The 17144-nt window shown below is 39.9% G+C and overlaps 2 protein-coding genes across 3 annotated transcripts in view; both read left to right on the forward strand.

Annotated features, from left to right (window-relative positions):
• Positions 1 to 11413, forward strand: part of acsl3a (acyl-CoA synthetase long chain family member 3a) — a 46571-nt gene extending 35158 nt beyond the window's left edge. For both annotated transcript variants that reach the window (XM_047391246.1, XM_047391245.1), the window contains 7 exons: positions 4619 to 4758; positions 4868 to 5040; positions 6184 to 6258; positions 6670 to 6861; positions 7155 to 7269; positions 8608 to 8765; positions 8854 to 11413. In XM_047391246.1, coding sequence (XP_047247202.1) covers positions 4619 to 4758; positions 4868 to 5040; positions 6184 to 6258; positions 6670 to 6861; positions 7155 to 7269; positions 8608 to 8765; positions 8854 to 9011 — 1011 coding nt within the window. In that variant the 3' untranslated portion in view covers positions 9012 to 11413. The remainder of the gene's footprint in view (positions 1 to 4618; positions 4759 to 4867; positions 5041 to 6183; positions 6259 to 6669; positions 6862 to 7154; positions 7270 to 8607; positions 8766 to 8853) is intronic.
• A 2947-nt stretch (positions 11414 to 14360) lies between these two features.
• On the forward strand, positions 14361 to 16404 carry kcne4 (potassium voltage-gated channel, Isk-related family, member 4). The gene is made up of 2 exons (XM_047391247.1): positions 14361 to 14496; positions 14965 to 16404. The coding sequence occupies exon 2, from the start codon at positions 14991 to 14993 to the stop codon at positions 15543 to 15545; it is 555 nt and encodes a 184-aa protein (XP_047247203.1). The 5' UTR covers positions 14361 to 14496; positions 14965 to 14990; the 3' UTR covers positions 15546 to 16404.
• The last annotated feature ends 740 nt before the right edge of the window (positions 16405 to 17144 follow it).

Below are 17144 nucleotides of genomic sequence, written 5' to 3' on the forward strand. Positions count from 1 at the left end.
CAGTAAAACATGTATGAGTTGTGGTGTTATGAAAGTAGAGCTTGGAGCACATGAGAAACTTGCACATTGAGCAGGACGGCAGACACAAACAGAGCTGGGAGAATCGGCCTTGTTCCCAGAGCCCTCTTTCCTGCATTTCTTACAGCATTACCTACTTCATCATGCTGGTTTTAACTCAACGACTCATTAGCAGCCTTCTACAGACCCTGATAACACGTAGGAAAATTATTCAAAACATCCGAACACAGGAAAACCTAAAATACGTGCATCACAGCGGTACTAAAAGCAAAGCATGCAGATCCAGCATGCAGGACGTCGGTACAGCCAGCAGGGCAACGTAAATCACAAACAGTTAAGTATAAATATGAAACATATATATTGTTATTGGCAACTATCTGACATAAAATCAACTGAGCACGCAAGAATATTGTTTAAATTCATCCCCTAAAGGTTTTGATGCAGCTTAGCTAGTCAGAGACATTTCCTCTCCTCTTCTGGGATTCCACTCCATGTTTTTCTTTAAGTAGTTTATAAAAATGTCAAAGTTTTTGAGGATCAGAGTGATTGAACTATGGTCGTACTGTAATATTTTTACCTCTTTATTTGTTGGGCTGAGGGTTATTCTTTACATTTTCTATAGCTTAAATATGGCCCCAACCAGTACAATGAAGTCATGGGAAGCACTATGCTAGGTGTCAAGTTAGTCTATTGTTGTTTAATTACAAGGTTTATGCTATGATAAAGATTTATGTGAAAAGCAATGTAGGTTGAAGCCAAGGTTTGCACTCAGGGTCTACCCATGTGTTAAATATAAAATAATATAATAAAGGTATTGGAGCTGCTATTTATTAATACACATTTTTGTTATTATAATGGATGAAATAACAAATTGTATATGGACTGGGTAAGAATTGGGGATCATGCTGTTTGCTTGAGTATTTCATCTCTTCTTATCTAGAGCTTGCCATTACCAGTCTTACTACAAAATCCATTTGGATATTCTATTGCCCAACACTCTCTTATGCCACGAGGACAGCCCCTCACATATTCCATTGGTGGTTTTATAAAGGCCAGAGGGTCCCAGTCTCTGGCAGCATTCACATCTGTAAACAGAACGTGAGAAAGCCCCATGTGGTTTTCCCCACGGCGAACACACACATCCAAACTGTTTGCTGTGATATGACAACTAGCTGCTGCATGGATGCTGCATCTCCTTCTTTTCTCAGTGCTTTACACACACATGTAAACAGCCACTAGGACCAGCTGCTCCTTATTGGTGTCCTTTTCCCGAATTACACTTTGAAGTGCTTTTAGGGACACTGCTATTTCCTTACCATTTCACACAAAGAGCACTTTTTGTGACTTCTCATGCCATCTTCAGGTATCTGTATTGTATCCTGTTTACCAACCAAAGAAACAAGTAATATTTGTTTAAATTTGCAGCTTTTTGTGTTTTTTTCCCTTTTAAGGTTATTATTGGTGTTTTCTGTTACATTTTGTAGGTCACTAACCTTTGAGTTGATCAAGGAAAAACATTCAGATAAATTAGTCTTGGCTATTGCTTCAAAATAAATAAGAATTTTGGATTTAGTATCTTTGAATGAGAGTAGTGCTCATTTATAATTACAGGGGATACTTAGAAAAAAATGCACAATATTATTATGTGTAGAATTAGGTCTCATAAGTGTAGTATTTTCTATAGAATACACCTCTTACAAATATGTTAACCCTTTCTCATTGGATTATAATGTTCTTCCCATCCTTTTGCAAAATAGTTAACGCAGATGTAATTCAAGCAGTCCAAACTCCATTGTTTAAGTTATGGTAACCAAACGGAAATCACCTATTCCTAACTATGAGAAGCTACCTAGATCAGTATGAACTCCCTGAAGCACCTGTTTGACACTCCTTCACACAAATCTTCAATCAGCCATCAATCTGCAGGCCTTAAAAGCTGCCATGTCTGGGTTATCTTTTACCAGCATGGATGGAGGAGGTCTAAGGTAGATGAGAGTGAAGATCAGTAGTGGGTATTTCTTATTCTCTGATATTTTTTATTATGGTTTACATTTACAGTATTTTCTGTAGTATTTACAGTATTTCAATTTTCAGCCACAGTTTGAAAAAAATCTCATGGAATCAGTAAAATTAGCATCTAAGCATTTCTGATTCTGGATCTAATACTTTGCAAGAGGGAAATTTGGCAGCCTATGTAACAAGATAGCAAATTGCACTGCCATGAAAGTTATGTAATTTGTTAAATGTTTTGCCACACTTAGAGCTTTTCAAGAACAAAATGTGTCACTTTGACTATGACTACCACTGTTTTAAACAGCTATGGCACATTCACTGGTAGGGATGAAACATCGATATGCTTTACATTGACTATGGCCTGCCCATACTTTGACTACAAACTTGGTCCTCAAATTATTGGCACAGACTTTAGCACAGCTGCAGCACACTGGCAATCTTGATCTTGAATGCACTGCGTGGGGGGAGGGGTGTGAGCAGCGAGTACACAAGCGTGATTGACACTGTCAAGACATAGTGACCGTTTTAACAAATATGTAAAAAATAAATTTTTACAAAAGTTACCTACTGTAGCTGTAACAGGAATACATAGGGTTCACCATTATTAAGCATTTTTATATGAGGTAGACTTGAAATTGGAATTTATACTATATATTTCTTGTTGAACAAATTTTTTTATTAATCCATATAGTCCTGCATTCTCATGGGATTACACTGCTCAGTTTTTGAAAACAAATCATATTAGATTTTATTAAGGTTTTATTGCCTATTTTTATTTGTTACGTTTCATTGACACAGACACTATCTTAGAAACTAGTTCTACTACTGTTTTAATTTGAAACCATTATCATCAAAATGGTTCAATACAAATAAAAACAATTCCAGAATTTTTGGGCTGAACGGTGGTGCAGGTGGTAGAACTATTGCCTTGCAGCAAGAAGGTCCTCGGTTCAAACTCTGGCTAGGGTCTTTCTGCAGTTTGCATGGCCTCCCTGTGCATGCGTGGGTTCTCTCCAGGTACTCCGGCTTCCTCCCACAGTCCAAAAACATGACTGTTAACTGGTTTCTCTAAATTGCTCTTAGGTGTGCATGGGTGTGTGTGTACTTGTTTGTTCTGTGTTTCTGTGTTGCCCTGCATTGGACTGGAGACCATTTCAGGGTGTTCTCTGCCCTTTGCCTGTAGACTGCGGTTGACACCAGTTCCCCCACGATCCTGTACGGAAGAAGCGGGTATAGAAAATGGATGGATGGCAATAATTTCTTTTGTCGATATCCCCCAGCTCAACGTCTGAGCTGAAAGCACAGGTTTAACGGGGAAAACTTTGGGGGACCTTGCTGATCATGGAAAGATGTGATCATGATGTCAATAGAAACATGTGTCATGGTTAGGCGCTCAAAGACAGTGCGCTGTCTAAAGAGGGCTAAGATGTGCTGATAAAAGCGATAACCAACAAGGAGTTAATATCTCAGGGCTCCTCATACCCAGACTCCTGCTTGTTTCTCCAGAGCAGCAGCAATATTACTCGTCCCTTCTAGACAGGTACAGATGTCATGGGCTTCTGTAAGTCTTGGCGCACAACAGTTCTCCCTCCATTATTTAATTTCCCTTACGGATGAAAGAAGTTTTTTTGAATCAAATTGAATTGAATGTGTGCCCCACTTCGGCAACGTGTGGATCAAGATGATTTTCACCGTCTGGCCAATGTGATATCTATATGCACAGTATGCCAAGCTGTTGCACAAAACAATTACTTGGCCACATGCAATCCCACAATGAGACCCACATCAAAGTCCATGAAGAACTGGTGATAATAACTGATTAGCCTGCAGTAACTGTCTTACACATATATGATGCAACATGTTATGCCCTCTGTTGCCTATTCCAGACATGCCAGTTACTCTCATATTTAAACATTTAGAGAGCCATCGCCGATCTGGATGTGCATCAAAATGCTTCCAAACCAGACAATTCCTTCTTTGTGCTTAACCTTTCCTTAGAGAGTGCAACTTATCCATCAATATTGTCTGCATTATTTGTTTAACCTCGAGTAGTTTAGCAATTTGGTCAAGTTCTAAAAGTTGACGATTTAGGTCACATGAAAATACACTGAGTTCTATAGCAGCTATCAAACTTTTAATTTCATGTAACCATAGATTCAAATCTCTTGGCAATTACTTGTTTGTTTTTTTTCTTTTTAGGTCATGTACTATTTGTAATCCACTGAGGCCCCCCAATTGTTGTGCAACCAAGCAACAGGCTGATACCGATCCAAGGACTGTGGTTTTGTTCTATTAGTTCGAGCTCACAGTCGGGATAAATACAAGAAATCTTTTGAAGCAATTCTAAAAGCATTTTATAAAGAGCAGATAATAACAAAAAGCAAGCATTCCTTTCTGTTTAGACTCAATATAAAACTAGATAATTGGGTCTTGTTGTAAACTTCAAACCGCCCCTATCTCACCCCAACCACCCCTATCCCACCCCAACCACCCCTATCCCACCCCAACCACCCCTATCCCACCCCAACCACCCCTATCCCACCCCAACCACCCCTATCCCACCCCGCCGGCCTTTTCCTTACTGCAGGAGATTATGGACCGTATATATAAAAATGTGATGACTAAGGTGGAGGAGATGAACAGTTTCCAGCGAACACTCTTCATTCTGGCATATAACTACAAACTGGAACAGCTTTCAAAAGGATACAGCACACCACTGTGTGACAGGTAGGTAGCTGAGCTGGTGATTGTTATACCTGCTGAATGAGTTTTTGTATAGATAAATTTATGAATAGCAGAAAGAGAGCTCTTACCTTCCTTTTTTCTGTTTTAACAGGTTTGTGTTCAGGAAAGTTCGTTCTCTGCTCGGTGGTCGAACACGAGTTTTGTTATCAGGTGGAGCTCCACTTTCTGCCGCCACACAGCGCTTCATGAATGTGTGTTTATGTTGCCCAGTGGGTCAGGGATATGGCCTTACAGAGACCTGTGGTGCTGGCACTATATGTGAATGTAAGCTGAAATGATTTCCAGTGTCCAAACTGTTTATCCACACATTTGCCTTATATTGTGTTAGATTCGGTAAGCATTTGTTATGAAAGAAAAACACACAGAGGGGAGATGTGGGTTTCCTCTTTCCTGTCCTCATAAACTCACCCCTACCCCCAAGCAACATTCCACTCTTGGAGTTATCTCACAAAGCACAAACGAAAAAATTAAAAACATTTAATTTGTTGTCATGACAAATTTTCTCTGAGTTTTATATGCAGCGCCTTGTGAAAATGCACTGTTAAGTTTCATCCATCTCAGCTAGTGTGGTTTATTCTAGTAGATGACATGCAGAGATATTTTTATAATATACAACATTGTTATATTGAACTTTGGAAAATGATTACTTATTATTTCAGATCAAGTAAAACACAGTATTGTGAGACACATAAGGTTACAGGGGGGTTGGGGGCGGTGTTGATGCCTATAACAATGAGAGGATCTTAAACAGGTCATTAGGCTACATAAGGACCTTGCCACAGATTATTCATACAACTTTAACTGGTTCATTCTAACAAAAGAATATGCTTTGATTGAAAGCATTTCCCTGTTGCTCTGGCTGTTTTAAGTTAAATGTCCTGCTAGAAGGTGAACCTCTCATCCCTTACAGCCTCTAACCGGTTTTCTTCCAGGACATAACTGTGTTTTATCTCCATCCATCTTCAACAAATTACTGGACCTACTATGGTCTGGAGCTGCATCAAACGATTAATGTTATGTCCCTTATTATTTTTTTTTACAGTAAGAAGAACAGTTTTTGCCATGCATTTCTCACAACATCTTATAAACATAAACCACTTTCCCTTTTATTTCTGTAACAGGTTGTCAATCAAATCTGTTCTCAAATTTGCAACAAAGTGTTTTGATTTTTTAACATAGAAATTTAATCAGTCTTTCCCAGGCAGACTAAACCAAAAAAGCAGCCCACTGCCACTTACATCCACTGTGGTCACTTGAGTCAGGAAAACACTCTGGCATGACAGTTCCTTCGGGACAAGGTTTCCATGGCGAGGGAGCACGTGAGGTCATGTTGCCATGGCAATAAATGGAGGGCCTTGATGCTTGTGTGCTTTCTGATCATGTTTATTTGGCTGTTCTGTGTTCCAGACTGGGATTATAGCACCGGTAGAGTGGGAGGGCCTCTGGTTTGCTGTGAGATTAAGCTCAAAGACTGGGTGGAGGGTAAGTGGGACTGACAGTCAAAGTCGTCATGCTTCTTTATCATGCATCCTCTTTTACAAAGAAAGTAATATGCTATCAGTCCATCCAGCACTGCTTTCCAAATCTACAAGGCTAGTTTGACTGTTAGTCTTCTAGGAAAGCTCAGAGTACTCCCTCTATAACCTTATAAGGAAATTCCACCACATTCCTCTCCCCATGTGCAGAACTTTCATCATTTCATGTCAGGGTTCATAACTTATTTTTATGGTGCTCTGCTAAACCTCGATGTGTATCAAGTTGAGTTTACTGCTTGCTTCACTCACTAAGCAGAATTCAAATTTAAAGCTAACATGATCTTTATCACAGTCACAAGAAATGTTCTGTAGCAAACAGTTCTCATGTCATTCCGCTGACTTTTAACCTTGTCCTTAGGTGGTTACCGGAGTACTGACAAGCCTCATCCCAGGGGAGAGATTCTTATTGGTGGACCCAACGTTACTATGGGATATTACAACCTTGAGGCAAAGAAACAGGAGGACTTTTTGGTTGACGAAAATGGCCAGCGATGGTTCTATACTGGAGACATTGGAGAGATTCATGAAGACGGCTGTCTCAAGATTATTGGTGAGAAGCCAGGGGACAAGTGATGCCTGACAGCAGGGGAGTATAGCATAGATGTGGAACTGAGAAAACATTCCTTTTAAAAGAAATAAACAGTGTGCCACAAATACTTGGACTTCCTCCACACATCACTTTTAGCTTGCTGTTTGGTAGTAAAGCTTTTAACTTTTATTTTTTTTAACAGTTATTCTGTCAAGAACTATTCCAGTGTTTATTTGTTATTCCGACCCACACCTCTGCCGATGACAGTTTTATGATACAGCCAGCACTTTCTCTGTTCCTTTTGTGCGTTCCAGATCGTAAGAAGGACCTGGTGAAGCTCCAGGCAGGAGAGTACGTCTCCCTTGGAAAGATAGAGGCCGTGTTGAAGAACTGCCCTCTGGTTGACAACATTTGTGTCTATGCTAACAGGTTTGTGTTGAAGAAACACTATAGTTGCAATTGACTGATCAAAATAACAGAGTTCATATTATATAATTTTCCTGTTTGGATATTTTAGGTATCATAGGCCATAATTACATGTCTGTGCATCTGGAGTCGGAGGTTTAACACCTCAGACTTCTAGAACAAGTCTCAATCCAGTCATCTACAAATGCGTTTGGATAACTGCAGTCACTACAACATTTAATTTGTCTCCATCATTGATATAGTATTTATGAATTGAAATGGACCAAATGTTTAACTGTGATGCTGTGTTCAAGTTTAGGTGCAGTTTTAGTTTTGGTGACAAGCTTTTGCATTCAGGCCACAAAATGTTAAATTCTGGTCTCATCTGACCAAGACACTTTCTCCCACATGTCTGCGTGTGTCCTCTACATGGCCTGTGGTAAACTGAAAGCAGAAATTATGACTATCTTTAAACCATGGCTTTCTTTCTTGCCACTCTTCCATCAAGGCCAAATTGGTGGGGGTCATGATTAATATGTGGCGTGTACAGATTCTCCCACCTGAGCCGTGGAACTCGGCAGCTTCTCCAGTGTTATTATGGGTCTCTTGGCTCCTTCTCTGGTTATGCTTCTCCTTGCCTGGCCTTTCACTTTTGGTAGCTGTGTATTTTCAGATGATGGACTAAACAGTGCTCTTTGAGATGTCCTTCCTCCCTGACCGGTCTGCTGTGTTCCTTGGCCTTCATGATGCATGCTATTTGTTCACTAATTTTCTCCAACAAACACCTGATGCCTTTAGAGAGCAGCTGGATTTATAAGCTTAGGATTTTATTATGTGGTATCAGAGTAAAGGGGGCTTAATACTAAAACATACAACAGCTGAAAGCTATATATTGTTCTTCAGTTTCCCAGTTATGCCCAAATTTTTCTTAATCTGTCACATAAAATACGAAAGACCATAAAGTTTATTGTTGTAAGGTGACAAAATATGAAAAAGGTAAGGGGTAGGCAAACTTTTGCAAAGCACTCCAGAAACATGATGTTTAGCTCATCTTATTCCAAGCATATTTCTGTTGCTTGAGTGTTTATTCAACTCTGTGTTTAACTAACATAACAGAGTTTCATTCAGATTTTGAAGTTTCAACAATCTGTTCACACTCACTTCAGGCATGTGTTGCTCCCAGCTCCTTATAAGGATATATATTCCAGTGGAATAATGCACATGCATGCATATCTTTGTGGCTCATCACCTTATTTGGCTCATTGTGCAGTTGCTGAGGGTCCCTTTCATTTGATAGCAGTACTCTGTTGTTTTCTTTGCCTTCTCTTCAATACTGCTTCATCTGATCCCTCTGCTTTGTAGTGATGAGACATACGTGATTGGCTTTGTGGTGCCCAATCAGAAGCAGCTGCTGGCTCTGGCTGGCCAGCATGGGATCCGAGGGTCATGGGAGGAGCTGTGCAACATTAAGGCCATGGAGGAGCTGGTTCTTAAGGTCATCACTGAGGCTGCACTGACAGGTGAGAGCAAGCTGAAGACTACCTCAGATACGGGTTGGCATGGACCTAACCAGGTTAACTAGTTAACATGTTCTTCCTCTGATTGTAGCTCAACTGGAACGCTTTGAAGTACCTCGCAAGATCCGTCTAAGCCCAGATCCCTGGACCCCAGAAACAGGATTAGTGACCGATGCATTCAAGCTGAAACGCAAAGAGCTGAAAACACATTACAAAGATGATATTGAGAGAATGTATGGTGGAAAATAACAACCAGGAGCAGCAGAACACTGTGCTTACAGTTGACTCGGAAATAATCTGTGCCCTCTCAGCAACTCTCCTCACCAGCACTCCTTCATCTGTGTCCACAGAATCATAATGTTTCTGAGGTCTAGGATTCAAGGATTTTTATGTCATACCAGCTCATATGTACATGTTATGGTATGAAATTCGAACTCGGTTCCCAGTTAAGAAGTCTAATACTTAAGTAAAAAGAAAACTAAGTATAATATACGAAGCTAAATCTAAAAATAAAAAGCAATCAGTGAAAATAGATGCAGCAAAGAGCACATCTAGTCCCTAGCTGAACCATGGAGGTAGCATTTGATTGTGTTATAAGTCACTGGACGACTTCCTATAAGAAAACATGCAGTTTATAATCCTGACAGATTTTGGGTGAAATCTTTATTATTGCATATGTGAGTTATGAAACAGAGCAGGTGTTATCTCATCTGTTGAACTCTGGTCTTAAAGCTACAGTAGAAATCCATGTTTGCTGCCTCATTCATTTGTGCTTCCCAACAAGACACTAGATTCAGGTCCTGCATATCTCAAAATCAGTTTATGTTAATTATGTTCTTTGTTTTAACTCAGAAACATTAAGCTTCCTCCAGTGTTCACTTTGCTTATCCTGCAGGTCAGGAGGCAGTTAACCTTTTTGTTCCTTTTCTTTTTGTCTCCACATTGTTTGGGTTTCTTGTCTTTTTGTCTTGTTTATTTTGTCTCCCACCCGCAGTCCAACTGTGGCCCTGCCTGATCGTGGGACGTCTCGCATCAAAACGTTCTGACACAGAAAGCACAAGGTCATTGTAGGGCAAATGACTAACAGAGAACAACTTCTGAGAGTGTGAAGAAAATGCTTGCATAACAGATTAGGAAAAATGACTGTTTAGTCATTGCTGTATTTGATAAATCAATTGCAACATAAAATGTATTATTTCCGCCCAAGTAAGGCAGCTGATTACAGACAGAACTAAGAAAGAATCTAATCTAACTTTTCCAGTATGTGTAGAGAAGTGGTTGGAGTGTAAACACACTATTTAAGTACACTTTTGCCTACGGACGTTTATTCAGTTTCAAGCATTCCAACAGTTTTGTCTTGTCTAGGATTTGGATTCAGTGTCACCTAACCCCTAAACCACGTGCACACACACACACACACACACAATTAAAACCACACTGAGACATTAAAAACCATCAGCCAGAGTGTGGCTGGTCTTTGCAGGGTCTTGGAGAGGTCTTGTTGGGTGCAAGGAGAACACAGTGTGCTCCCCATTACAGCGGAGCAAGAGAGTTCCCCAACTGGACAAGATTTCTGTGATGAGATTGTGCTGTTAGGGTGCATGTTTGGGTTTTGTGTGATGGAGCCTGGTAGCAGCAGCAGTGTTAGCTTATCCATGACAGGCATGATTAGTCATCAGAGTTTGAGGCATGAGTGGCCACACAGACTCCATGCCAAAGCTACAATCTCATTATATCCACAACAGGTTGGCAGCACTCCAAGTAGAGCTCTTAGTGTCCCACCTTTTCCACTTGTCCTTACTCAGCGCAGTTTGGTACGGCTCTACTCGCTTATTAGGCTTTTAATTCTGTAACAGTTACATGAAACTGTTACTAATTTTAGTACCCTCTTGTATGCGGTTCCTACCATGCAGTCTTGTGCTGTAAACGTGACGTCAGAAGACTTTGGATCATCACTGGGTACAAGGTGGCATCGATAGTCACAGCATACATATAATAAAATAACTAATATTGTCAACCATTAAAACGCTGGATGCTGGGTTACTGTGTATATAACCACTATAGCAGGCTAGCGTTAGCTTACCCTCACATTTCCTTAAACTTGTACCGCTCCATGGTTTCCCTCTCTCTCCTACAAAGAGTGCTTTGTATTGCCGCCCGCAGCCTTCTCTGGCTCTGCTTTCACTCTGAGTCTGAGAAAAACCATAGACCAAGCAGCAGGTCGACCATTCTTGTTGTGTTTGCATCACATATACATAATGTTACTTTTTTGGACTGTGGGGCCGCCTTACTTGCAACGATCCCTCCAGCATTGAGATTGTAATGGAAAACAAACCAAACAGGCAGAGCAGAACTGACCCGAGACAAACCACACTGAGTAGGAACTAGGAACTGACACAGATTGTCACCTGTTGTTGCCTTTTTGTAATTTAAAAAAATGCCTTTGTAATATTAAACTGATTCTTGAATCATAATTAATCACACATACAGGTTTGTGGATAGGCAGAGAAAGCAAATGCATGGCCGCTATAGCAGTTTCATTCCCTCTCCGTATGAGAGCTGCTTTATAACATGACAACATCCAACTATTTATTTGTAATCTGCTTTTGGAAAAATCAAATCAATTAATTAAAGTTTTTGATGAAACTGAACATGATTTAATTACATTTCTGTAAACAATTTTATTAAATTGATTTAAACAAATGTTTTCTAGTGAGCCTGTTACATGTGAAAGCAAGGCTAATGCAAGACATCTGAAACACAATTTTTTGGACAGACAAGACCAAAGTAGAGATGTTTGGTGATATTTTACTTCAGTACATTTGGAGAAAACACAAATACATAATTCTAATTTTCAGTCGTGGTGGTGAAAGGTTCATGGTTTACATTTATTTTGCAGCACCTTTTAGTCAATATGGCAATCATGAACTTCTGCAGAAATACCAAAAGTGTTCTGGAGTTTCTAGAACAAGAGAGTGACCCAAAACACAGCATACAATCTACAACAGAATAGCTGAAAAAATAAGGAACAACGGTTTTACAATGGCCCAGCCAAAGTCCAAACCTCAAACAGTTTGAAATGGTTTGGCATGACCAGAAATGGGAGCTTTCCTTAAATGGCAAATGCCCTGCACTTCTATAGCGCTTTATCAAGTCAGAGGACTCTAAAGCGCTTTACACTACAATCACTCATACACACATTCACCCACTGAGAGTGGTAAGCTACATTGTAGCCACAGCTGCCCTGGGGCCTTCTGACCACCATCAGCAGGCAAGGAGGGTGAAGTGTCTTGCCCAAAGGACACAATGAAATGTCCATAAACTCTGATGATCTGAAGAATAAATGTACAAATAAGGTAATACACAATGACAGAAATGTGAGTGATCTGGTCATACAGAAGTGGTCAGAGTTTTGTTACTAAAAATATTCTACAAGTTAATCATAGGCAAGTTGTACACAAACTATGAACTGATATACCTCACTGTAATGATTTTGGAAACTGGTAAACCATGTCTTTGTTCAGTAAACAAAGAGACAGAAAAACTCTTGAACAATCTCAGAAATAGAACCATGGGTGAAATGCAGTAAGCAAGGCTGACATTTGTTTGGCATTTGTTTACACTTTCATTACCCGGCACTTTCTGTACTTCTGCTTTAATCGGCAGATGTTAGATCTGAAGGGTACTTTCTTTAAGTTATGATACAAAATTAGATCTTAATCTACCAAAAATGTGGAAATGTTTGACAAAAACAAAACATTGTGATAAAGAAAATACACTTTTGATGGTTAAAAAGCACCCAACCCTGTGTTAATTTGAAACTACATGGTTGGATTTTAGGTCAACACAAAATTGGTTAAGGTGACTACCTTGCAGTAGGACCCAAGTGCACTTAAGCATGGAAGCAGAGGGGTGAAGTGAAACAATGTTTAATAAACAATTAAATGACACGAGGAGCTCAAAAGAAGAACTGGGCATGATGACAGACCATGAAAAGAGCAACTGAGCATCAAGGAAGGAGTATTATAACGGACGATTCCAGCAAATGAGAAAGAAACAGGCAGCTTATTTACAGGGGTGAGTGAGGAGAAAAGACATGGAGGCCAGGTGAGAGTAATCAGGTGAGAATGAGAAACACTTGAGGACAATTAAGGCAGGAGCTGAAAATATGAACAGGAGTCGAACAGAGAGACGGGAAAGGATATCTAACAGAGAATAACCCAAAACAAACATAACAATAAACCAATAATCTTATCTACAATGAATTAAAATGACAGGAATAAGAGAACATAAACAGGGAAGAAACAGAGTAAAAAAAAAACTAGAACTCAAACACCTCAAATACAGACGGTCATGACACTACCAAAGAATGAGCTGACTAGAATAACCTGGATTACTAAACAAACAATAACTGGGTTACAGTTAACTATTTTTTTTAGATTAATTCTGCAATTCAATGATCATATAGAAAGAAAAAGCAATGTCTAGTAAGGCTTTTACTGAAAAACAAATGAATGGATAGCAAAATTCATATCCAATATTTAACAATGAATAAAATGAAGGTAATTCTATTTTTATTGATTACTCAGTTATTGATTTTTGTTGTTCTCAGTGCATTTTTGGTTAAAATCAAAAAAATATAATTATTAGTGATTACTACAAATAAAAAAATCTTAAAGTAAAAATGAATATAACTTCTTAGTCTCTGGTGACTTTATGACTAATTCTTCTTTAAAAATGTAAAGGTTTGCAGTACTTTCTTAGAGGCTAAAAGTCTAATTTAAGTGAACAAACTTTTTCTGTTGTAGGAGCTAAAATCATGAACACAACTCGTTGACATAAACAGTATTCTGCATCATGTTCCCAAGTTACCATATCTTACTTCATCATGTGGAAGAGGTTCAGGAAACTGACCAGGTCTTCATATACAGGGTGGCCTGTTTGTGGCACATTAGTATAGGTGAGGGGGGACATTATTATCTCTGTGTAAACCCAGTCATCAGAATCTTTGTCAGTAAAGACAAAGAGCCTTTCAGTGAGATGTCTGTGCTTGCAGTATCCATATTTTACAGACTCATGGTGACTCTGGAGCTACAGAGATCCACGGCTCAGGTGGGAATCTGTTGACAGGACAACTTGGGCAAATAAGAAAGGGAAACAGGTAGACTTCAAAATATTCAGCTATAATTGCAGTAAAAGTAATAGCTCAGCAGGCTCAAGTAGAAATGCATGCAACAGCTTTTAGATTTTTATTTGCAAAAATATTTTAAAACCATACATTTTCGTTGACAGGTCACAATTATGCTCTACTCTGTGTTGGTCTATCAAAATAAAATGCCGTGAACCTCGTGGTTGTCACATAACAATATGTAACATACTTTAACACTTGCCATTTTTCTATAAAATTATTTTTTCCATTACTTTCCCTCTGGACTACTTTCTTATGGACTCTGAAGACTTCTTCAGTAAGAATCTGTTTATGAGCTAATAATTTCATAAAAATCCCCAAGAGGTGGGAAACATCTTAAATGTGTGCGTTGATTCATATCAAAAAAACTATTATTCCTTTGAGGGTTTTCTACACGCTCAGGGTTCATCTTACAATCGGACCAGGCCATGTGAGTCATGATGACGCTAGAGGGTCTCTGTATAAATAACTTCATCTTTGTTATAGTTCTGCCCAGACCTCAGAGGGGATAGAAGAGACTCACATGAGACACGGTTCTGCAGTTTGGTGAGTCCATGTATTGTTTTTTGTAACTTTTATGCAGTTTTCCTTTCAGTTTGGTACTAGTACATAGTAGTACATAGTTGAAAAGATTCTCTAGGAAAGCAAAAATTGAAAGGCTTATTAACCTCAACTTAAAATCAGTGGGAAAGGTATGCTTATGGAATCAGACTGAATGAATTGAATATACATAGAAGAAGGTGCAGTGCTCATTTTTGTAGATTTAGATTTATACAAACATTAATTTGAACTGATGGAGTTACACAATCAGTTCAAACAAAAATAATAATAAAACTGACTATGACTCAAGATTTATTTATTATCTTTAACTATTCTGTACAATGTACACAAATTTAATTGGAAGCCAGTCTCCGTGCGTAAACCGCGCTTAAAGGTACCCAGCCTGTCTTTATAGATGGATAAATATTACCCTTTTAACATTTGTATTTGTGCGTCTTTTTGTCCATTTTACAGGCTTTCACCGGGAACTTCACAAAAAAATGGAGCGCCTGGAAAACTCCACAACAGCAACTGAGCGTCTCTTCTCACACACTGGGAGCGCGGCGGAGTCCAAGGCCGCCAAACTGGGCGACGGGAACGCATACCTGTACGTACTGATAGTCATGTCTTTCTACGGAGTGTTCCTCTGCGGTATCATGCTGGGCTACTTCCGCTCCAAGAGGAGGGAGAAGAGGAGGATCAACATCTTCACGCGCCTGGTGCACGAGGAGGAGCAGAGGGAGTGGGGCGCTCTGCCCGAGAAGCACAGCGTCAGCTTCTCGTCTACAGTATCGGGGCTTCGCGTTGTGCAGGTTTCCTTGCCGTTCTGTGGTAACCATGGCAACCTCTCCGGAGCCCTACGTCACGAGGGCTTTCTGCCGTCTCCGCTGGCGTGCGCGCTGTGCGCAGAGCAAAGCAGCGTTAGCTCCCTGTGCTCCTCCGCGGATACGCGCCTGACCATTGAGGAGGAGGAGGTCGATACCGGGGCGGCGGAAGGACAGAAGGGGAACCTGAAGGCTGAACAAGCGGAGCACAGCGGAGACGATTCAGGCTGAGCTTTACCGTGACAAATAAATAAATAAATAAAACTACAAGATAAAAGATGAGAAAACTGCTTGAGGGATACCCAAAATGGCCTCAAAAGCTCTATTATTGGGGCCCCAACGGGGACAGTCGGCAGCTTTGAAGCCCTAAGTTTGTTAGTGCAACTCCACAAACATCATCCGTGTCATAGTATGGAGGAGTGTAGACATTGTAGATCCACACATTATTATTTTTTGTTTGTTGCATGTACCTAACGACGCTTCTTTCAGCTTTATGACAAGTTCATCACAATGCAGACCTTAGCATTCACAGGTCATATAAGCTGCACATTTCTCTAAATGTCAACTCACCTCTACCTTTGGTTCAAACAGTTGTTTGCTGCCCTGTTAAATGCAGCTTTTCTTTCTAGAACTCAGAGCTGATTCAGATTAGAGTTGTATTCTACTGTGTGGGAATGAATTTGGCTCTCTCTCTCACACACACACACACACACACACACACACACACACACACACACCTGTCCCTGCTGCTGCTGCTGCTGCTGCCACCTCGCTGGTTTGGCCTGATGACTCATCCTGCAGGAGGCTTGAATGGAAGACTGGTTTTGTGTTTTGCTCTTAAGCAGAACTTGACTTCAAGTACTGAAACATACCTGGAACCCACTTGAAAGGTTGTCTGAAATAAAAGGAGTTTGTTGTAGCTTCATGGTGGACAAATATCTGTTCACAAACAAGCAATAGATTAGGTTTACTTGATAAAAACAATGCACTGTAGGGTATATGAACGTGTGTTATTGTCACCTTTACATTTTCAAGTTAAAATGGAGACTTTGGAGTGTTAAAAGAAACAATAAATGCATTTAAAATGTGAGCAGATTTTCTTTGTTCCTTTCTTTGAATGTCTTGGATTATAACTTTGTTACTTCACCAGTAGAGGGCAGTGTTGGTGTGGCTGCTTAGAAATATGCAACTGACTGGGGAATAAAATTAGGAATCTGTTTAATTATTTTTAGAATAGATACTTCGTCATCAAAATCATTCAGGAATAACCTCTTTCTTTGTAAAATCTGCTTACAAATCAGATTCTCTCAAACATATCTGTTGTTTTTCATAACTGCTGGTGCCTTTTAGTGTATAAAAATAAGCAAACCTTAGGGGATTGCGAACAGCAATCCATTAAAAATCCATCAGTCTGTCTTAGCACATGTTGATTTGATGCAAACCTAGGAAATCATAGCAGTGATTCACCAACACCTTTCTCTTTTCACTGTCAACCAACTTTCATCCTGCCTAAAAGGAGACAAGATGCCAACAGGCAGCTTCAGGATTTCTTCATTGATGTTCAATCTTTTACATGTTCCTTCCAACTGCAAGACTCAGCCCTGCCCCACACTATTCTCCCTTTCTCTCTCCCTTTCTCTCTGTCTCTCTGTCTCTCTAACACATACACACATACAAACAAGGTCTATCAGCAGCGCTGCAGGCTCACACTCCCACAAACCACTGAAACGACCACACCATCATCAATGACAATAATGGCTTCTGGGAATACATACATAGACTTCATGACGTACATGTTTTGACAGCGTAGTAACCTCGACAATCCCAGCG

Source organism: Girardinichthys multiradiatus, chromosome 18, assembly GCF_021462225.1.
Source record: "Girardinichthys multiradiatus isolate DD_20200921_A chromosome 18, DD_fGirMul_XY1, whole genome shotgun sequence".
Classification (NCBI taxonomy): Eukaryota; Metazoa; Chordata; class Actinopteri; order Cyprinodontiformes; family Goodeidae; genus Girardinichthys; species Girardinichthys multiradiatus.